This window comes from Rana temporaria, chromosome 1 (assembly GCF_905171775.1).
Source record: "Rana temporaria chromosome 1, aRanTem1.1, whole genome shotgun sequence".
Lineage (NCBI taxonomy): Eukaryota > Metazoa > Chordata > Amphibia > Anura > Ranidae > Rana > Rana temporaria.
This window is the reverse complement of record NC_053489.1, coordinates 291,775,637-291,798,365: the sequence shown is the minus strand read 5'-3', so window position 1 is coordinate 291,798,365 and position 22,729 is coordinate 291,775,637. Positions and strand designations below refer to the sequence as shown.

Below are 22,729 nucleotides of genomic sequence, written 5' to 3'. Positions count from 1 at the left end.
TGACAGAAAGCACTTTTTTGTTATCTTCAAGCACTGCTTGTCTTGAACATTTTAGCTGACATATCCCTCTTCCCCTGCATTCCTTGTGTGGGCCTTGTCTCAGGCAATTGCTTGGAGTGCTATCTGTTAACCACTTGCTTACTGGGCACTTATACCCCCTTCCTGCTCAGGCTAATTTTCAGCTTTCAGCACTCTGACATTTTAAATGACAATTGCGCGGTTGTGCAACACTGTAACAATATAAAATGTTTAACATTTTTTACACACACATAGAGCTTTCTTTTGGTGGAATTTAATCACCACTGGTGTTTATTTCTTGCTAAACAAACAAAAAAAGAACAAATATTCTGTTATAAAATTTTGAAAACAGGTAATTTTTCTCCTTCACTGATGGGCACTGATAGGCTGCACTGATGGACACTGATAGGCTGCGCTATTGGGTGGAACGGATGGGCACTGATATGTGGCACTGATGTGTCTGCACTGATGGGCACTGATAGACAGCACGGAGAGGTGGCACTGGTAGGTGGCACTGACAGGCACTGGTAGGTGGCACTGATGGGTGACACCGATGACGAGGCATTGATTGACAGCACTGATGGGCACTAATATGTGGCACTGATTGGCAGAACTGATGGGCAGAAGGTGACCGATGTCCCTCTAACAGAAGCTGTTGGACTGCATTCTTCTTTTCTTCACACTGAGAGAGGGAAAAAAATGATTACCGCCTTCTATTTACTTCTGTGGTCAGCTGTCATTGGCTGACAGCTGATCACATGGTAATGGGCCCACTGTGATTGGCCCCCCAAGGATTTGGCGATCTCAGCGTGCGCAGGCAGCGCAACAATGAGAGGACATCCATTTACGCCCTCCTGGCAAAGGAAGCCTGCGCTGTAGCCTTTGGCTATAGCGCAGGCACCAAGTAGTTATGGTAACTGTCTCTTTGCTAGCTGCATGGTCAGGCAGCTATGGGGGGAAGTGGGGGTTGGGGAATCTCTGTGTAGGTTCACAGCTAGTCTTAGATAGCACCTGGGAAGTTAGGAAAAACTACTACATGTGCTTTGTCCCCTGAGGAATAGAACATATTATTACAAATCGAAGTGAGACTTCTTTTGTTAATGCTAAAAAGTACAACACAATTAGTGAGATATCTGATCAGTCCCATATTCATATGCAGCTGGACAAAGACCAAAAACATAAAGCCAAAGAACTATTTTCAGTAAAACATATAAGCCCTGGAAGGGATGGTTTGGTCCCCACAAAGCCTTGATCTCAATATCATTGAGTCTGCCTGTGATTACATGAAGAGACTGGTAGAATTGAGACAGCCTAAATCCACAGTTTTCCAAGATGTTTGAAACAAACCTACCTGCCAAGTTCCTTAATCACTTCAGTCCCGCTCCCGGAAGGTTTTATTCGTTTCATGACCAGGCCATTTTTTGCGATACGGCACTGTGTTACTTTAACTGACAATTGCGCAGTCGTTCAATGCCGTACCCAAATAAAATGTATGTCCTTTTTTTTCCACACAAATAAAGCTTTCTGTTGGTGGTATTTGATTACCTTTAGGTTTTGAATTTTTTTGCACTTTAACCACTTAAGCCCCGAACCATTATGCAGCTTAAAGACCAGGCTACTTTTTGCGATTCGGCACTGCGTCGCTTTAACTGACAATTGCACGGTCGTGCGACGTGGCTCCCAAACAAGATTGGCGTCCTTTTTTCCACAAATAGAGCTTTCTTTTGGTGGTATTTGATCACCTCTGCGTTGTTTTTTTTTGCGCTATAAACAAAAATAGAGCGACAATTTAGAAAAAAAATCAATATTTTTTACTTTTAGCTATAATACATATCCCCAAAAAATATATATAAAAAACGTGTTTTTTTTCCTCAGTTTAGGCCGATACGTATTCTTGTACATATTTTTGGTAAAAAAAATCGCAATAAGCGTTTATTGATTGGTTTCCGCAAAATGTATAGCGTCTACCAAATAGGGGATAGTTTTATTGCATTTTTATTAATATTGTTTTTTTTTTCTAGTAATGGCGGCGATCACTATGGCAGACACATCGGACACTTTTTGGATTTTGGGACCATTGTAATTTTTACAGCGAACAGTGCTATAAAAATGCACTGGTTACTGTAAAAATGACACTGGCAGTGAGGAGGTTAACCAGGAGGGGGCGCTGTAGGGGTTAAGTGTGCCCTAATGTGTGATTCTTACTGTGGGGGGCGTGGCTTGGCATGTGATGTCACTGATCATCGTTCCCTATGACAGGGAACAGACGATCAGTGACGGGCTCACTAGGAAGCACGGTGAGAGGTTTGTTAACACTTACCTCTCCCCATTCTTCCTCTCTGTGTCCCGATCGCGGGACACCGGCGGCAATCGGGTCCGCTGTTCCCGCAAGGACAGTCACAGAGAAGAGGACCGGGTCGCGAGCGCCCCGCTGGCAACATATATCGTCGTGCAGCGGTCCTTAAGCGGATAAACAAAAAAAGAGGGACAATTCTGACAGAAAAACAATGGCCCCGATTCACAAAGCACTTGCGCCGGCGTATCTCCAGATACGCCGCGTAAGTGCAAATATGCGCCGTCGTATCTATGCGCCGGACCCACAAACTAAGATACGCCTAAAAACAGGCTTCATCCCACTGATTCACGAATGTACGTGCGCCCGACGCAAGTGCGCGTAATTTATACTTGCGTTGTAAAGTTATGCCCCATAAAGGAGGTGTAACTCAGCAGCATCCATGCAAAGGGCTGCACCAGGGAACACAAGCTGGCCTATTTTACGTAGTTTACGTTGGACGTGAATATGGCTGAGCGTAGGTTACGTTCACGCCGTAGGCAGTGATCCGACGTATCTTAGGGAGTAGTTCCGACGTGATTCTGAGCATGCGCACTGGGAATGCGTCCACGGGACAGCGCATGCGCCGTTCGTTATACGTATCTGTCTGCCGCTCGGCCCATCATTTGCATGGGGTCACGCCTAATTTGCATGGCTCACGCCCACTTCCTTACGCCTAGGAAACCCAGCGCAGTTTTGGGAGCACTGGCTTTGTGAATTTAGTGCTTGCCTCTCTGCGCTGCGTCGGCGTAGCGTACAGGAGATGCGCTACGGCGGCATAAATGTGCGCCGCTGTCTGTGAATCCGGGCCAACATGTTTTACTTTTTGCTATAATAAATATCAAATAAAAAAATTTAAATCAAATTTCTTCATCAATTTAGGCCAATATGTATTCTGCTACATATTTTTGGTAAAAAATCCCAATAAGGCCCCACACACGGGGCAGCAGAAGTGCGGTGGTGGTATAGCGGCGCGATTTTTATCGCCGCTATACCGCCGTATTTACCGCAATATTTGGCCGCTAGTGGTGCGGTTTTAACCCCTGCTAGCGACGGAAAAGGGTTAATACCGCCTGCAATGCGCCTCTAGCGCAATGCACGTCGGGAAATTTTAGGGACGGCGCATGCGCAGTACGTTCGGCGCGGGAACGCGCCTAATTTAAATGCTCTACGCCCCCTACCCGGCTCATTTGAATTAGGCGGGCTTGCGCCGGGGGATTTACGTTACGCCGCCGCAACTTTACAGGCAAGTTCTTTGTAAATAAAGCACTTGCCTGTAAAACTGCGGCGGCGTAATGTAAATTACATACGTTACGCCGCCGCAGTTTTACGCCCATCTACGAGAATTAGGGCCATAGTGTCTAAAAATTATGGGATAGTTTTATGGATTTTTTTTACTAGTAATAATGGCAATCAGCGATTTTTAGCAGGATTGCGGCAGACAAATCGGAACACCTAACTGACACTTTTGACACTTTTTTGGGGTCCAGTGACAATATTGTTGTGGTCAGTGCAAAAATATGCACTGTTACTATACTAATAACATGATAATGTACTAATGGCAGGGAAGGGGTTAACAGCTGGGGCAATCAAAGGGTTAAGTGTCTCCCTAGGGGTGTGGGGATTGCTCTGACTGGGAGAATACAGAGATCCATGTTCCTGCTAAGCAGGAACACAAGATCTCCATGTTCTCCCCTGTCAGCATGGCGATCACCTTTCTGCCTCTCTGGTAGATAATTGTGGGTGGCCGGTGGACATCGTGCCTACTGGACCCGCTGATTGGCTCCCCCTCTGGCCAATCAGCACGCGCGCTCCCAGAGGCTACTGCATGAAGCGACATACAGGTATGTCGTTTTGCGCAGCCGGGCCACCTTGCCGCAGTAAATGGGCAGAAGGCGATACAGAAGTAGTTAAAATAACTCTGTGCGAATGTACGTTGGAGAACTGAGCTGTTTTAAAGGCGAAGGGTGGTCACACAAAATATTGATTCAAATAGTTATTTTCTTTTAGCCAGATTCACGTATGGCGGCGTATCTTTATGCCGGCGTAGCGCATCCCATTTGCACTACGCCGACGTAACATAGTGAGGCAAGTACTGTATTCAAAAAGCACTTGGGGCCAAATCCTCAGCCAGGCGGCGTAACTTAACTTTCAGCAGTTAAGTTACACTGACTTAAAGTTTCTACCTAAGTGCCTGATCCACAAAGCACTTACCTAGAAATTTCAGGCCGTGTAACTTAAGTGCCGCCGTCGCAAGGCGGTCCTCCTCTCCGGGGGGCGTTTAAAATTTAAATGAGGCGCGCTCCCGCGCTGGCCGTTCTGCGCATGCGTGTGACGTAATTTTCCCGACGTGCAGCGCGCAAACGTAATTGACGCCGGGCGGCTTTGTGGATTGCGACGGGACACTAAAGTTGCGACGGGTGAAAAAAAATATACGCGCCGGGAAAACAAATAATTATAAAAAAAAATGACAGCGTCGCTCAGCATGCATTCCTGAGAGGGAGAACTCCATGCCAATTTTCAAAGAAAAAACCGGCATGGGTTCCCCCCCCCAGGAGCATACCAGGCCCTTAGGTCTGGTATGGGTTGTAAGGAGACCCCCCCACGCCGAAAAATCGACGTAGGGGGTCCCCCTACAATCCATACCAGACCCGTATCCAAAGCACGCTACCCGGCCGGTCAGGAAGGGAGTGGGGACGAGCGAGCGCCCCCCCCCCCTCCTGAGCCGTGCCAGGCCGCATGCCCTCAACATGGGGGGGTTGGGTGCTCTGGGGAAGGGGGGCGCACTGCGGGCCCCCCCACCCTAGAGCACCCTGTCCCCATGTTGATGAGGACAGGACCTCTTCCCGACAACCCTTGCCGTTGGTTGTCGGGGTATGCGGATGGGGGCTTATCGGAATCTGGGAGTCCCCTCAAATAAGGGGGCCCCCAGATACCGGCCCCCCACCCTAAGTGAATGGATATGGGGTACATCGTACCCCTATCCATTCACCTGGAGGCAAAAAGTTAAAGTTATTAAACACACAACACAAGGGTTTTTAAAATAATTTTTCTCTTATCGTCCATGGACGGACACAGCTCCTTATATCTTGACAAGTGGGTTATGTTCCCTGTTTACAGGAGAGGACTAGGCAGAAACATGTTAAATAGTTAAATACATGTTACATTAACAGAGTTGAACAGCCCCGCCCAGGGGGCGGTCCCTCCAGACATAACCCTCCTCACTGCAGCTTGCAGCCTCAGTTTCGTTCTGCCTAGCAAAGGAGAAGGACGTATGGCTCCCTTTGGGCCCAGCGCCCTGAGGAGAAATTTTATTTTATTCTATCTTATTTTATTTTATTTTCACTTTTTCTTGAAGAATCTTCTTTCAACTGTTGGCTGAGAGACAGGCTGGATATTATAGATCCTTGTAGTCTACTCAGTCCGACCAGCAAGCGTGGGCACACCTATGCAAAGAGGCTTGGTCTGCCACGCCATACCCCATGACTCCTGGGGTGGCCAGTGAGCTTTGCTCCGAGGTCCACATATGACTGAGCTGTGGTGTTGTCTCACTCACAGTGGACCGGGCCGACAGCTACCTCCATTTCGGTTGTAGTTCTGTCAGGAATGCGTCAGCGAGTCCTCGCTTGGACGGGTAAGTACAGTCCCTCCTGCTTCGGTGGGTTGGTACGGCTGGGCATTCCTGGGGTTCGGGGGTCCCTTCCCCTTACTTCCCTGCTCCTTTCCCTTGCTGCATTGCTAACATTGCCGCTGTCAGGGGGGAGGGGGCCTTCCTGAGGGGACTGTGTTATCTGGCCTGTGTTTTCTTTTTTTGTATTGGGCTTTCCTGTGAGGTAAAAAGCCCTGTGATGAGCACAGATGTTTATGATTATACTTCAGCAGACGCTGACTGATTGGTGACACCTGTAACGGTTTTGCTTTTTATGCTGTATCTGTGACTTGTCCTTAAATAAAACAGCCCCAGAAGGCTTTTCCTGTTTAAACACAGGTCCCTGCAGAAGTTACCTCACGGTTCTTTTCCTCACAGGCAGCGCTGTGCAGTCTCCTCCTGAGGGAGTCCCCTGGTTACCCCTGGTCAGCGCAGCAAGTGGGTGAGAGGCCCTGAATAGGGCTCTAGGAGCTTTTGTCTATTTGTATGGACAGGTGTGCATATTATAATACACACTATATGTAAATATTGGAGTCAGTATCTGGGTCCTTCCCCACATGCTGGTGGTGGCAGCAGGTGTTAGCACCTGGGATTCCCACAGAGTTTTTATTGTTAGTCCTGGACACAGTTTGTGCCAGGGTGGGGGTGGACTGCGGGCGGGCGGTAAAAGAGTGCCCCCTTCCCCCGTTATCCCCTGGGGAATGCTCTGTTATGGAGCCATGGACTAGGTACCTAGTTAAAAAAAAAAAAAAAAAGGCAGAATAAGGCATTTATGGGTGCGCTTTTTACTGCTGCAAGGGACTCTCCTAAGCTGCATAGTGCAGCTGGGTTTCCGCCGAGGGCTCGGTCTTTTTTGGATCACACAAATCAGACCGCTGTGTAGGTTTTTTCCTTCTGTGCCCTTCTTTGATAATTTCTGAGATGCGGAGTGAGAAAAGCCACTGAGGGCTTTTGTAGTCCCTCACCGCCGGGCGGGAGCTCCTGCTTGTATGGATCTGACTGATAGAAGATCCGAAGTACTGACCCGTTTCATGTTTACCATGCTGGGGTCTGGCTTGCGGCCTATTGTGGCCACTACACTGGGGTCTCAGTGGTCGCTGGCGCTATTTTTTGGGAGGTGTTTCAATTACATTGAAAACTCCCATTGGCGCCCATTTTATCGTAGCCACGCTATGGCGCAGCTTACATTGTGCTGGCCATTTTCCTGTGGCCGCGTTCTGAACGCTCGGCGGCCATCTTGGAGTAGTCCTGACCCCTAGTGCTGTATACAACTCACAGAGTGAGCATTTTGCACCAGACAGTGGAGGAGCACCGACTCTCTCCTGAGGTTATTAGCCTAGCGGACCAGCTGGTCCAGGGCCTCATATAGGTCTGTGATGCTTCATTGAATGCTGCGCCCTTGTTATCCAGGGCGTCTGTTTCAGAATGGTTTTATGCACACGGTGGTGTAGTGCTTAACTCCATTACTTGGCAGCAAAAGAGTCATTGGTTCGAATCTGCACACTGACGCCAATCTGCACACTGACGCCAATCTGCCTGGAGCTTGCATTGTCGCTCCCTGTGTCTGCGTGGGTTTCCTCCGGGTACTCCGGTTTCCTCCAAAGACATGTGTGCATACACCTACATAATATACATACACACTATGTGTGTGTATTATTTAGGGGCAACCCTCCCAGGCCGTCAAAGGCCCAGCTGGGGGACTAATCTGTCCCTGGGTGCATAAGCCGATCACGCCGGCACCCAAATCCTGACAATGTATGTAGCCTTCCCTCCCTGTCTCTAGGTGGGAGGGGCGGCTTGCAGGTTCACAATTCAGTGAAACCTCCCTGCTCTCCGACTAGTGGGTCTGCGAGGTGGTCTCTTCGGAGTACTAGATAGGGTTTCCTCCTATCCACAGAACAAAGTTCTGTCCTTGTGTCTTCCCCTCCCGGCACGTCGGTCTGCCTTGGGCAGTGTGGGATTTGCTAAGCTGCAAGGTAATTTTACCTTTCCTGCAGGACGAGAGTTTTGGGGGTTTTCTATGGGCCTCAGGCCCTAAATACCTTTGTGAACGTCGGGTAGTTCCGCATGGAATCCATTTGTTCGGAGCTGCGCTTCATCCGGGGGATGTCATGACGTCCTCGGACATCAGGGACGCATACATGCATGTCCCGTTTTGCACATGTCACAGTGTTTTTTTCTGTGCTTCGTGATGAGAGAAGGGTCTCTGTCAGCCTGTGGCCCTCCCTTTTGATCTGGCGTCAGCACCATGGGTTTTCAGCCAGGAGCTCGCACTTATTTGAATTTTGTTGGGACAGCGAGGCTTTGCCTCATTGGCTACTTTGACGACTTTCTTCTGAGAGCAGCTTCTGTCTCCGACCTAGTGGATGGGTTATTCCCATTCAGACCCTCCGAAGATTCGGGTGGATGTTAAATGTTTAGGCCAGAAAGTGTAGCTCAGTGGCAGCAAGCCTGCCCTCCATGTGTGCGACCCAGGGTTCAAATTATGGGCATGCTAGGTTCCAACTCAGCGTTGGAGTATCTAGTGTTGATCCAGACTCCTCAGTGGCAAAGGTCCTTCTTCCCCTGGAGAAATTGCAGACTCTTCAGTCTGCAGAGAAGGTATTGGCATCACGCAATCGGTCTTCTCTCCGGGCGCCTGCTGGTTCGGGGTCTGTGGGTAGCCTCCTTCAAGGTGGTACTGTATGCCCAGTTCCACACCCTGGTTTTCCAGTGGAACTACTGTCCAGGTGGTAAAAATCTCTTGTCTCTGAAATCATTAGATTCCTGTGCGCCACCTAGTCAGAGTCTCTCTGAGTTGGTGACAGAGATTCCCGACTCTTCGGTCCGGGAAGTTGTTCCTTCCTTCCAGTGGTCGGTGTTTACGACGGATGCCAGCTCACGGGTTGTGAACCTGGAGGTTCACAAAACTGGGGGGTCCAGTCGGCCCTGAGTCGCTGGACTTGCGTGGACCTATGACCACACCTCCTTGAATGTGTCTGGTCTCGGTAGCTACCCAGGGTCGGGCCTGGCTAGTGCCTGGTGGGAGACCGCCTGGGAATACCAGGTGCTGTCTACTGTTCATTGTCCTACTATTTTAGGCGATCAGGCTATGCTTCTCCTTGTGGTCGACCGATCTGGTTTCAGCCGGACAACGCCACGGCCGTGGCTTCAGTCTACCATCAGGTATGCCGGCAGGCGGACTACTGGAGTCGCCAGATGCTGGACCAGGGCGACTGGTCTTTGTGCTTGGGGTGTTTCGGCTCCCTTACAGGAGGTGAGCCTCACATGGCATGGATCTCCTGGCAGCTTGTCTCCGCCGCAAGGGTGTCAGTTAGTGGCCAGGTCTAGTGATCTTGTACAGACGCGTCAGTCGCGCTGGTGGCCCTGTGTTGTCTGTATCGGTGATTTTTTGCCATTCCTCCATGGTAGTTGCTTCCTCGGCCGCTCCACAGAGTGGATGCTGAGGAGATCCCGATGATTCTAAAAGCTCCAGATTAATCTTGGCGTCCTTGGTACGCTGATATCGGGCGCCTGGTACAGGAGGTTCCTGTCTCAAGGTCCCATACTTCCTCCTGTTGTACAGTCACTGACTTGCTTAACATGGTTATTGGAAGCCAGACTTTAGGTGACCAGGGTCTGTCTGACTCGGTCATCTCAACAGGGCACCGTAGTCTTCTTCCGGAGGATCTACCGTCGCACCTCTCTTGGTGCGAAGGGATGGAGTGACGTCCACGGGTGTACTCTCGGTGTCCAGGGTCCTGCTGTTTTTAAAGCTTGGATTGGATCTAAAAATTGCTTAAAGCACCGTTTGGGGGCAGATTTCAGCCTTGGCTGTGTTCTTTTAGTGGCCTTTTTGCGGCCCGTTCCCTGGTGGGTCCCCTTTTTTTGTGTGCAAGGGGTTTGTCATATACTTTCCCCTCTTGGCCCATCTCTTCCCCCATGCGTTTTGACTCTGGTGCTCTCGGTTCTTCAGGAACCTTCCTTTTGGAAACATCAGAGAGATTTTCTCTTGACACTATCTCAGAAGGTGGCCCCTTTAGTGGCCTTTACCTCTGTTAGAGGGGTTTCTGAGTTGGCGGTTTTCTCTTTAATTCGCCATGCTTGATCCCCCATAAGGATTAGGTGATGGTGCGCCCGCGACCTTCCCTTCTTCCGAAGGAGGTTTTGGCCTTTCATACTTTAGGCGTGGTACGTGCTTTGCGGGTATACCAGCCTACTACGGCTCCATTTCGGAGCTTCTGACTCTCTTTTGTGTCGGTGTCTGGTCCACAAAAGGGCCTGTCGGTCTCGTCGACCACCATTTCTCGGTGGATCGGGCAGGCCGTCATACAGGCCTATGCTCCTAAGGGCGGGCCCCCCTTTCCGGTCACGGCACTTTCGACCAGGGCAATTGGTGCTTCCTGGGTTTTTTTTTTTTTTTCCGACATCATGCGTCGGTCTCACAGGTGTGCGAGGCGGCGATTTGCTCGTCCGTTCACGCTTTTTCCAGAATTTACATGGTTGCTGTGAGTGCATCTTATGATGTTTTTTTCAGCCGCTAGTTTTTGCCGGCGGCTGTTTAAAGTTGCACCTCCTCCGTTGAGGAGTTCTGCTTGTTTTGGGGTGAAGTTAAAATTGTTTTTACTGATATATTTCCCACCCCTCGTTTTTTGACACTGCTTGGGGACGTCCCACTTGTCAAGATATAAGGAGCTGTGTCCGTCCATGGACGATAAGAGAAAATAGGATTTTTTGTACTCACCGTAAAATCCTTTTCTCTGAAGTCCATGGACGGACACAGCTCCCACCCCTCCTTTTTAGGTTTGTACTGCTTGTTACGAACTGAGGCTGCAAGCTGCAGTGAGGAGGGTTATGTCTGGAGGGACCGCCCCCTGGGCGGGGCTGTTCAACTCTGTTAATGTAACATGTATTTAACTATTTAACATGTTTCTGCCTAGTCCTCTCCTGTAAACAGGGAACATAACCCACTTGTCAAGATATAAGGAGCTGTGTCCGTCCATGGACTTCAGAGAAAAGGATTTTACGGTGAGTACAAAAAATCCTATTATTATTCTGCTCCGGAGGCCCCCCTGTCTTCTTTATTAGCTCTAATACCAGGGGGGGCTTCTTCTTCCACTCTCCGGGGGTCTTCTTCCACTCTCCGGGGGGGGTTTCTTCTTCCGCTCTCCGGGGGGCGGCCTCTCCGCTTTCCGGGGGTCTTCTTCTCTCTCCGGGGGTCTTCTTCTATCTTCTCCGCTCTCCGCTGTTGACTCGGCGAACCCCGGTTCTTCTGCAGCTGTCCGGTGCCTTCTTCTTCAGCGCTGGCTGCCTGCTATCTTTGTGTGTTAGCTCAATTAGTAACAGGCAGCCAGCGTGGTCTTCTGTGACGTCAGGTTCTTTCTCTCCCCTCTTCCGATGTTGACTCGTCGCCTCTTGTCACTGTAATGATGGAAGCGCGCCTTGCATCCCATTTATATAGGCATCACCGTCCCATCATGCTCCGGCAGGTACCCACGTGGTGGGTGCCTACCCACGTGCACCCACCACGTGGGTACCTACCGGAGCATGATGGGACGGTGATGCCTATATAAATAATATATAGGCATCACCGTCCCATCATGCTCCGGCAGGTACCCACGTGGTGGGTGCCTACCCACGTGCACCCACCACGTGGGTACCTACCGGAGCATGATGGGACGGTGATGCCTATATAAATGGGATGCAAGGCGCGCTTCCATCATTACAGTGACAAGAGGCGACGAGTCAACATCGGAAGAGGGGAGAAGAAGAACCTGACGTCACAGAAGACCGCGCTGGCTGCCTGTTACTAATTGAGCTAACACACAAAGATAGCAGGCAGCCAGCGCTGAAGAAGAAGGCACCGGACAGCTGCAGAAGAACCGGGGTTCGCCGAGTCAACAGCGGAGAGCGGCGAAGATAGAAGAAGACCCGCGGAGAGGCCGCCCCCCCGGAGAGCGGAAGAAGAAACCCCCCCCCGGAGAGTGGAAGAAGACCCCCGGAGAGTGGAAGAAGAAGCCCCCCCTGGTATTAGAGCTAATAAAGAAGACAGGGGGGGCCTCCGGAGCAGAATAATAAATTATTTTAAAAACCCTTGTGTTGTGTGTTTAATAACTTTAACTTTTTGCCTCCAGGTGAATGGATAGGGGTACGATGTACCCCATATCCATTCACTTAGGGTGGGGGGCCGGTATCTGGGGGCCCCCTTATTTGAGGGGACTCCCAGATTCCAATAAGCCCCCGCCCGCATACCCCGACAACCAACGGCAAGGGTTGTCGGGAAGAGATCCTGTCCTCATCAACATGGGGACAGGGTGCTCTGGGGTGGGGGGGCCCGCAGTGCGCCCCCCTGCCCCAGAGCACCCAACTCCCCCATGTTGAGGGCATGCGGCCTGGCACGGCTCAGGAGGGGGGGGGGCGCTCGCTCGTCCCCACTCCCATTCCTGGCCGGCCGGGTAGCGTGCTTTGGATACGTGTCTGGTATGGATTGTAGGGGGACCCCCTACGTCGATTTTTCGGCGGAGGGGGGGTCTCCTTACAACCCATACCAGACCTAAGGGCCTGGTATGCTCCTGGGGGGGAACCCATGCCGGTTTGGATTTTACAAATTGCCGTGGAGTTCTCCCTCGGGAATGCATACCAAATGCCGTTGCTTGAATGTGCTTTTACATGGTGTTACTAACTTTAGACCATGTAAAAGCAGCCCTAGTTTTACACTTGGCAAACTAAAACTTACGGCGAAAAAACGAAGCAGAAAAGCTTTGTGGATCGCCCTAAGTGCTAATTTGCATACCAGAAGAGGCATTTCGACTCGAAATGCCCCCAGTGGCGGATGCGGTACTGCATCCTAAGATCCAGCAGTGTAAGTCCCTTACAGATGTCGGATCTTCTGCCTAACTTTGGAAAACTGCTTCTGAGGATCAGTTCCAAAGTTAGAACCAGAGATACGACGGCTTACGCCGTCGTATCTCTTTTGAGGATTAGGCCCTTGCTCCCTAAGTTACGTCGGCGTAGCGCAAATGGCCCGGCGTAACCCCGCCTAATTCAAAGTAGGCATGTAGTGGGCAGGCTTCATTTAAATTAACCGTGACCCCATGTAAATGAGGGCCGTTGGTATGGCGCATGCATGCTCAGAATCACGTTGCAAATACTCATTGCTTTCGACGTGAACGTAACATACGCCCAGCCCCATTCACGTACGCTTACGCAAACAACGTAAAATACGACGGCTGTTCCGTCGTCCATACCTTGCATGGGCTGCGCCATCTTTTTGGTGGTTTATCTTTACGCCGGAAAAACGCCTTACGTAAACAGCGTATCGGGCCCAAGTACATTCGTGAATCGGCGTATCTAGGTAATTTGTATATTCACCGCGTAAATCCACGTACACGCCCCTAGCGGCCAGCGTAAATATGCACATAAGATACGACGGCGTAGGAGACTTACGCCGGTCGTATCTTAGCCAAATTTAAGCGTATCTGGTTTCCAGAATACCCTTTAATATACAACGGCACGCATTCAGACTTACGACGGCGTATTTACTGATACACCGACGTAAGTCTTTTTGAATCCGGCTATTTATGTTTATGTCCTTTGTACTATTTAATTTTTTCATATCATCCTCATTTTACAGCATTTTCTTTTCACAAGTGCCTGTCATGTAAATAGAAAGTAAGGGTAGATCCCCCAGCAGGGAGACAGACAGCAATAATAACATGACAGAGTTTGTCACTGCCCTCCCTTTCCCTATTCAAACTGAAAAGAAAGGTATGGTTGGCGTTGGGCTTTATTATTACCTTTGTTTTTTTCTTTAAAGCTTAACTATGGTCAACATTTGAAATCATATGTTAATTTCTACAATGTATTTCAATGTATTTCCTGCCTATACCTATTAATCTGAACGATATTGAAGTTTGTAAACTACTTTGCTAAGATCCCCACACATTTACTGTCTGTCCTGTGAGTAGTCACTGCTGTGTCACACAGTTCACAGAGCCTACCTCTGAACTACTGAGGTACTGAGAGGAGTAGTTTCAGGAGGCGGCATCCATACAGGAATCGCTGCTTACAGGCAGTAAGGTTTAATAGGATATGTAGTCCTTAAAAATTGAAAGAAAACAGCAGTGGATAGGCTACAAAGCATGCATGAAATCTAGGAAGTTGAGGAAAGATTTTTTTTGTATTGCTATTACAGTACTCATGTTATAAAATGAACATGCATGCTGTGACCGTAGATTTTCTTTAAGTATAATGTTGCTCTTAGTAAATAAATATATGATTTGGCATATTTCTGTTTTTTAATGGTTGTTTATTTGTGCAGATGAGGGAAGTGATGTAGACAGTGAAATGGACGATGAAATGGATGACTGTGGAGAGCCCCTGGCAAAGAGGGAGAAGACTGAGTTGGCTCAGGCATTCCAGGTGGGCTGTATGCAGCCATCACTAGAGGGCAACGTCCAGCAGAGCCTGGTTTTGAACCAAATACACAGCGAGCACATTGTCTCAAGCACTCAGACCATCAGACAGTGCAGTGCCACTGGGAATACCTATACTGCAGTCTAGTGAATATGAAAGATTTTCAAAAGAAGTTTATAATATATGTATGATGGGCTTAAGAGTATGGCAGAAACGCAGAATACGCCTGAAGGTCGACTGTTGTCAAATTTTCCTATTGTGACCTTAACTTTCTTTGTCAACCTTTCCCCAAGCACACTTTCCTCTACTTTTCTCAGTGTACAAACATGTTTTTCTTTGTGCTTGGTGTTAACGTTGTTTTTATATGATTTCTGGTTTTATTCATGTTATTGTTTCAAGCAGATTGTATCACAATTCCTAATTCCTTGACGTTCCACTGGAGTTGTTTTAATACTGGATTTTTTTTTATATCTATTTTACTGCTGAGTTGTATTGTAGTTATTTTATTAGTTGCACATCTTTTTAAGAAAATGCTGATCATTTACACTGGAGAAAAAAGGTGCGGCAGCAGACGAATGACACTCATTTTGGGAATCCCCTTATCTATGTAAGATAAGATAGTTCTACCTATGGAGGTAAATGTTTTGGCGGTTGTTCTGTTGTGCGAAGGGAGTATTCAAGCAACTTCTTTGTGCCCTACAAATCACTATCGTGGCCTGCATAAAATAGTGCAGTATGCTAAAGTTGTGAAAAAAAAGTATGCTTTTGTGTAACGGTGAACAACGCAATCAACTTCCGTTAACTGTATCCATCTGTTTTAGGAAGATGCCTGTAAAGGCTGAGGGTCTCTTAGCAAGCATCTTTCTGTAACGTTTATTCAGCTAGGTGCATCCTTAGCTACACTGTTAAGATACTACTGATTGTGCATTTGATACTATTGCACAAATGCTATATGCTGTTAAACCATGCTGATAACTGAAGGTATGAGATATAAAAACCCAAATTCTGGGCTTATTCAGTAAAACTGCACAAACTACAATGATTACATGCAAAGTGCAGTAACCCAAAAAAAAAACAATCACATTTCTGTGAAATGGAGTCAAATCCACAACAATGATTTCTGATTTGTTGGTATCCATTATTGAACTTTGCATATTGCTCTTATCCTTACTGATTAAGTCTAGCATAAACCTTTAACCTCTTCAACCCTGATGGGTTCTTTGAAGCAGTGCAAAATGACACAGTAGACATAGCCTCACGGTCAAAATGAAGTGGAAGGAACCTAATCTGATGTTACCAAAAGAGTGCCATGTCAAGACTCAAAACTCAGGGAAGATGGGGTTAAAGACATGTATGTGCAGAATAGATAAGGGCCAATGTCATATGTTTGTGTTCCTGCTATTCCAGAAACTATTTCATAACAGTAGTTCATTCTGCTGCTATTAAGCTGTGTACGTGTGTGTGTGTGCATGTAAGCGTGTGTGTGTGTTTTTATATATATATATATATATACGCACACACACAAATACAGAAATTATAGAATGCAAGGAATGTAGCAACCTGCATAGTATTTAGGATTAAGAACCTAGGTTCTTAGAACTGCAGTTCATGATACCAAGGTTGAGATTTTTAGAGACTGCTGTTCAAACAAGCTTTCTTTATTGGATATGTTGCAACTTTACTGTGTAGACAGACTGATTTATGATCAGTAAGCCACGTGCCTATCCTTAACAGATATTTTGTTTTTAGATTCTACATACATTTCCCAGACACCTAAGCACTATTGATATTATTACATTAAAAACTAGGCTTTCTCTTTAGGCATTTCAGAAAGCTTTATCTGGCTAAGCATCTACCGTATATATGACATGTCTATTATTGCCCTTCTTTTTCTGCTGACTTTCAGGCCTGGTAATTCACCCAGTAACATCATGCCATTGCTCAGTATTATTAAAGGTAGCCTTCCACTTTACGATTTCTAATCCGTTGAATTTTGGAAGCATTTTTTTTTATGAACAAGACTAATTGAAAAGCCATCATGTTCCTTGAAATATATCAGCCTAGTTATGTAAGAAGCATAACTTGGCTGTACACAAATTTATTTCAATATCCTATTTCTCATTTTGTACCAGAGAAACACCAAGATAAATCGAATCAATAGGACTCATGTGCCTTTAAAGGAAGCTTGTGTGAATGTATCTTTTATATAATAACCAGGGCATCAAGGACTGCTGTATTAATGTGAGTAGGATAAAGTGTGTGAAAAGAGTAAAGTGCGTGTAATATATTTTAGGCAGTGTACCTGGCACACCTCACTGGAACTTGTCCCCATTTGTGTAGGGTTTGAACAGGTGGCTAGACACACCATTGCCATTTAAGAATGTACATCAGGGATCACAGTACCTCGCCTATTTCATGGTGCCTTAAACAGAACTGAAGCTAAGGTGTAGTTGAATTATTTTCGTTCTTGTTAAATCACTTTTTTTTTCCGCAGCAAGGTGTGCCTGTTGTTTTTAAAGCCCACGGAATGTGGGGAAAAGTCCTAATTTTGTAATAAATTAGAAAATACTTTCTGCTCTTTTAGATTGAAAATGAAAAGTTTGTGAAAAATGAAAATGTGTTTCCCCATTTTGTAACTAGATGTATTTTGCTTTAGTGCAAGTAGCAGATACTAGGGATTATTGGAAATTTGTCCACAAGTAGCTAAAATGTCCAAGGCCCCCCAAGCTGCATGTACTTATTGCTGTGAAAAGAAAGCCACTCCAGCAAGCATACTAATTAGGACACATTCCGTTGTGTAACTAGAGTTGGCATAGCTGCAGCGATGTTCATCCTTATAGGGATGGCAGGATGTGCACTCCAGTGAAACCCTCACATATTGCCTCCTAATGCATGGTTTCCATGTGTCCTGAATAATTCAAAGTAATTGGGAATAAATATGTATTCCAATTAAGGGGAAAGGCTAGGACTGGATATACTTGTCAACACTATTTTATTTTTAGAAAATAAAGGAATCACATTAGAGAGGTATGATGGAAATACAAGATCATCAGATTTTTAAATTTACGTAAAAAGTATGTATTTATATTTGCTTTATGGAGAGTGTGGAAATGAGTTTGTGTGCCCTCAGCTTGTTATTGTATGTAAAAATAAGCACAATTCCCTTTTTGGTTTTTAATTACGTGGCCCCAACATAAATTCTAACAATAATCATCCACAGAATACAAAATACACATAAAAATACATAAAAATTATAACAATTACACATCCTTATCTAGTTTCCAAAAAGCATTTTATAGAACAAGAAATCTCTCTCAACAAATCTTTATATAATATTATTACTTTTATTACACAAACCAACCATGTATTTTCTTAGGAAAGCAAATGATATATAGTAGATTAGAGCTCATCCGTTTCAAATTCTTAAACCGTTTAAAATCCCAGGGCAGGCTATTTGGGTATTTTGGACAGAATATTTTGTAAAAAGCTTGCAGGAGCCATTTTCTGCCATTTCAGAAAAATACAGGTGCAAGTGTATTTTTGTCCATTTGTCAACCATGCTTAGAACAGTTGTCAATTATCTTTACTATAAATGATATTGAATTTCCCTTTTTATGTACACTATATTATCTTTAAAGCGGTTGTATACCTGCAGATTTTTTTTTATAACCTTGTAAGACAAAAGGCATAATGAGCTAGTATGCACCGCATACTAGCGCATTATGAAATACTTACCTTAGAACGAGGCATCGGCAGGCGATCTCGGTCCACCCCGAGGGAGCTGGCCATTTTCCCTCGGCGTGTCTTCTGGGTATCGCGGCTCCGGCACTGTGAGTGGCTGGAGCCGCAATGTCGTCACTCCGCACAGGATACTTCTTTCCGGCAAGGTCCGGCAGCGTCTGCCGGACCTTCAGCTGGTCATTCAGATCGCATGCGCCGCTGATGTCAGCGGCTGCATGCAAAGGGAATATCTCCTAAACCAGGGGTCTCCGAACTTTTCAAATAAAGGGCCAGTTTATTGTCCTTCTGACTGTAGGAGGGCCGGGTTGTGGCCAGTGAGGATAGAAAATGTCCCGGCCCAGCATTGGTGAGAGCAAATATGGCCTCAGAGTTTGCAGTCAGTAGGATAAAGCCTCGTACACACGATCAGACCATCCGATGAGAACGGTCTGATGGACCATTGTCATAGGTTAACCGATGAAGCTGACTGATGGTCCGTCGTGCATACACACCATCGGTTAAAAAAAACGATCGTGTCAGAACGCGGTGACGTAAAACACAACGACGTGCTGAAAAAAACGAAGTTCAATGCTTCCAAGCATGCGTCGACTTGATTCTGAGCATGCATGGATTTTTAGCTGATGGTTGTGCCTACTAACGATCGTTTTTTTCCCATCGGTTAGGAATCCATAGGTTAAATTTAAAGCAAGTTGGCTTTTTTTTAACCTATGGTTACATAACCTATGGGGCCCACACACGATCGGTTTGGACCGATGAAAACAGTCCATCAGACCGTTGTCCTCTGGTTAACCTATCGTGTGTACGAGGCCTAAGGAGTAGTGTCCCTATTAGTAGGAGTAATTGTATCCCATCCCTTGTTGGCGTCAGTGGGAAGAATAGTGCCTCATATCAGTGGGAGGAATAAAGCCCAAAGGGTCGGATAAAGGCTAGCAAAGGGCCACATCTGGCCCTCGGGCCGCAGTTTGGAGACCCCTGTCCTAAACCGTACAGGTTTAAGAGATATTCTTTTTACCTACAGGTAAGCCTTATTATAGGCTTACCTGTAGGTAAAAGTTAAAAAAAGGGTATACAACCACTTTAAGTCCATTTGGATTCCAGCCTTTAAAAAGGTAAATACTAAAAACAGTTCTGACATTTCAAATATTTTTTTCTTGTTCCTCACAATTCAAAAAAAGATTAAATTATGATTTAAATGTACTTAAAAAATCATAATATAACACTGAGGTATATTCACTGGCTTTCATTATTTTTTCAAATTTTTATAATAAAATAGGTGTATGTTAAAGTTGTAAAGTAAACTCATCAGCACATGTGTTTCTGTTTCCTAATTATTGTGATATAGCCTGGGATTTATGCAATTTAAACATGGTTTTAACCAAAAGAAGACTGTAAAATCAATAATTGCGATCTGCTTCTTTTTTTTTTTTTTTTTACAGTTGAAGTGTACAATTGTAAAATTAATGAAGTGAACAAAATAAGGGTCTAGTTTGCAAATGTAAAATTTGGACCAGACAGTTACTTTCTGTCTCTTTTTTTTTTTTTTGAATAAAACGTTTTGCCATTTTCAAATCATGCCATGTTGGGAATTTCCTAGAGCCCATTCAGACTTTGTGTTCCAATAATGTATGTGTGTTACTGATTAACCACTTAAGGACGGGCTCCTGTACAGCCGGCACTTTAAAGATGGATATCTCTAACGACAGCAGCTGCTGCCACAACCGAGGTATCCATCTTTTCAGTGGCCGGTCCTGTTTATGATAATGGTGGTCTCTGCAGTGGATTCTCCCGCGCTCTCCGCCGCTTACCGGAGGGGTCGGTAGTGGCGGAGGCAATCAGGTCCTGGGTCCTGTTGGGTATGGATACGATTGAGGGCAAGATGGCCCTCACCCGCCTCCATACCATAGCAGGGCGGAAGCAATGTCAAAACATCACTTCCGCCCATACGCCTTAAAGGGACTTTTTTTATTGCATTTAAGTCCAAATATGAGATCTGAGGTCTTTTTGACCCCAGATCTTATATTTAAGAGGACCTGTCATGCCTTTTTCTATTAAACAGTTTTAAAATCAATAAAATAAAGTAAAATAAATAAAAAATAAATATATTTTTTTTAACCACTTAAGGACCGCCTCCTGCACATATATGTCAGCAGAATGGCATGGCTGGGCACAAGCACGTACAGGTACGTCCTCTTTAAGTGCCCAGCCGTGGGTCGCAGCCGGGCCCGCGACCCGATCCGAAGCTCCGTGACCACGGGACCTGCGATCGGTCCCCGGAGCTGAAGAACGGGGAGAGCTGTGTGTAAACACAGCTTCCCCGTTCTTCACTGTGGTGCCGTCATTGATCGTGTGTTCCCTTTTATAGGGAAACACAATCAGTGACATCACACCTACAGCCACACACCCCTACAGTTGGAAACACAAATGAGGTCACACTTAACCCCTTCAGCGCCCCCTTTTGGTTAACTCCCACATTTTTATTGCATTTTTTTCTGTGAAAATGACAATGGTCCCAAAAATGTGTCAAAATTGTCCGAAGTGTCCGCCATAATGTCGCAGTCACGAAAAAAATCGCTGATCACCACCATTAGTAGTAAAAAAAAAAGTTTTTTTATAAAAATGCAATAAAACTATCCCCTATTTTGTAAACGCTATAAATTTTGCGCAAACCAATCGATAAACGCTTTACCAAAAATAGGTAGAAGAATACGTATCGGCCTAAACTGAGGACATTTTTTTTTTATATATATTTTTGGGGGATATTTATTATAGCAAAAAGTAAAAAAGATTGAATTTTTTTCAAAATTGTCGCTCTATTTTTGTTTATAGCGCAAAAAATAAAAACCGCAGAGGTGATCAAATACCACCAAAAGAAAGCTCGATTTGTGGGAAAAAAAGGATGCCAATTTTGTTTGGGAGCCACGTTGCACGACCGCGCAATTGTCAGTTAAAGCGACGCAGTGCCGAATCGCAAAAACTGGCCAGGTCCTAAAGGTCCGGGTCTTAAGTGGTTAAGCGAACGCATACGTGAGCAGAGCCTGCATATGAAAATGGTGTTAAAACCACACATGTGAGGTATTGCCGCGATCGTTGGAGCGAGAGCAATAATTCTAGCCTTAGACCTCCTCTGTAATTCAAAACGTGCAACCAGAAATTTTTAAACGTCGCCTATGGAGATTTTTAAGGGTAAAAGTTTGACGCATTCCACGAGTGGGCGCAATTTTGAAGCGTGACATGTTGGGTATCAATTTACTCGGCGTAACATTATCTTTAACAATATAAAAAAATGTGGGCAAACTTTATTGTTGTCTTATTTTTTAATTCAACATTTTTTTCCAAAATAACTGTGCTTGTAAGACCGCTGTGCAAATACAGTGCGACAAAAAGTATTGCAATGGCCGCCATTTAATTGTCTAGGGTGTTAGAAAAAAATGTATAATGTTTGGGGGTTCTAAGTAATTTTCTAGCAAATAACATTTTTTAACTTGTAAACAACAAAACTCAGAAAGAGGCTCGGACCTTAAGTGGTTAAGTAGCCCATTCATTTTGCATGAGCTAGCAGCACACTTTAATATACTTAACTATTTTTTTTAACGCATAGTACAGCAAACCACATTACGATGTTATTGAAACACAAAGAGGTCAGTAGGTCCTTACTGAAATTAACATGGATGTTTATAAGGATTTTCTACTACATTCTGGATAAAATATGGCAGTTTGTGAAAGAGTTGTTTTACCATGACATGTGTTAAAACACACAATGAAAACTATCAACTTGTCTTGGATTTAGCAAGAAGTCATCTTTTTGGTATTTATTAACATTTGAAAAGTAGTCCTACCTTCTGACCTGACCCTTATTCTCTAAGGTAACAAAGTTCCATATAGTCTGCTTAACAGACAGTTGAGCTGTCATCTTTGGTGTGACGGGCATAGTTACTCCCTAGTCTGCATATAATTGTTTCAACCCTGCCAACACATATAAATTCACTTAAAGTCTGATCTGCTATTTGAACTTTCTGTTATGTGCAGTTGAGTAAGGTTGGTCTGTCATTGACAACTAGAGCAAATATGAGGAAATGTGCAGCAAATAAGGGAGATCATTTTTTTGGGTTTGCAAAATAGACTCCTTAGGTTAAGGAAAACACAGTCATTTGAATATTCTCTTGCATGATATAAGTCAAAGCTTACCTTTTAATGTAATACGGCTAATCCTGAAGCTGTTCTTGTTCACATGATCAATGCCAAGGCATTGACCAAGAGGTCTTTGCCAATGTGAAAGATCTTAGGGGAGTGACATCAGGGTGCAAATTACCCTTACTACAGTAAAAGGTAATATCTTTTGGTTTCTCTTTTGAATATTAAAATAACTATGGATTCTTTTTGTCACTTTAGGTTAGTTCTAAAATTGTATGTCTGCAGCAACTATCTGTAAACATTTTTATCTTCTATATAATTGATTCATTTTAGTGTGTACTGTTTAATATTAAATATTCATAACAATTTATTTTAAAAACAATACAAAAGTAGGGCGTTCTTTTCTATTAACACTTCAACAGTTTTAGTTCCATAATCAAACAGCAACGATGAATTAAAATAAT

At 45.3% G+C, this 22,729-nt stretch overlaps 1 protein-coding gene across 1 annotated transcript in view; it reads left to right on the top strand.

The window, feature by feature from the left end:
• RFX3 (regulatory factor X3) overlaps positions 1-16,886 on the top strand; it is a 266,612-nt gene extending 249,726 nt beyond the window's left edge. Inside the window, exon 18 of the mRNA XM_040357345.1 lies at positions 14,299-16,886. Coding sequence (XP_040213279.1) covers positions 14,299-14,540 — 242 coding nt within the window. The 3' untranslated portion in view covers positions 14,541-16,886. The remainder of the gene's footprint in view (positions 1-14,298) is intronic.
• Positions 16,887-22,729: the final 5,843 nt, after the last annotated feature.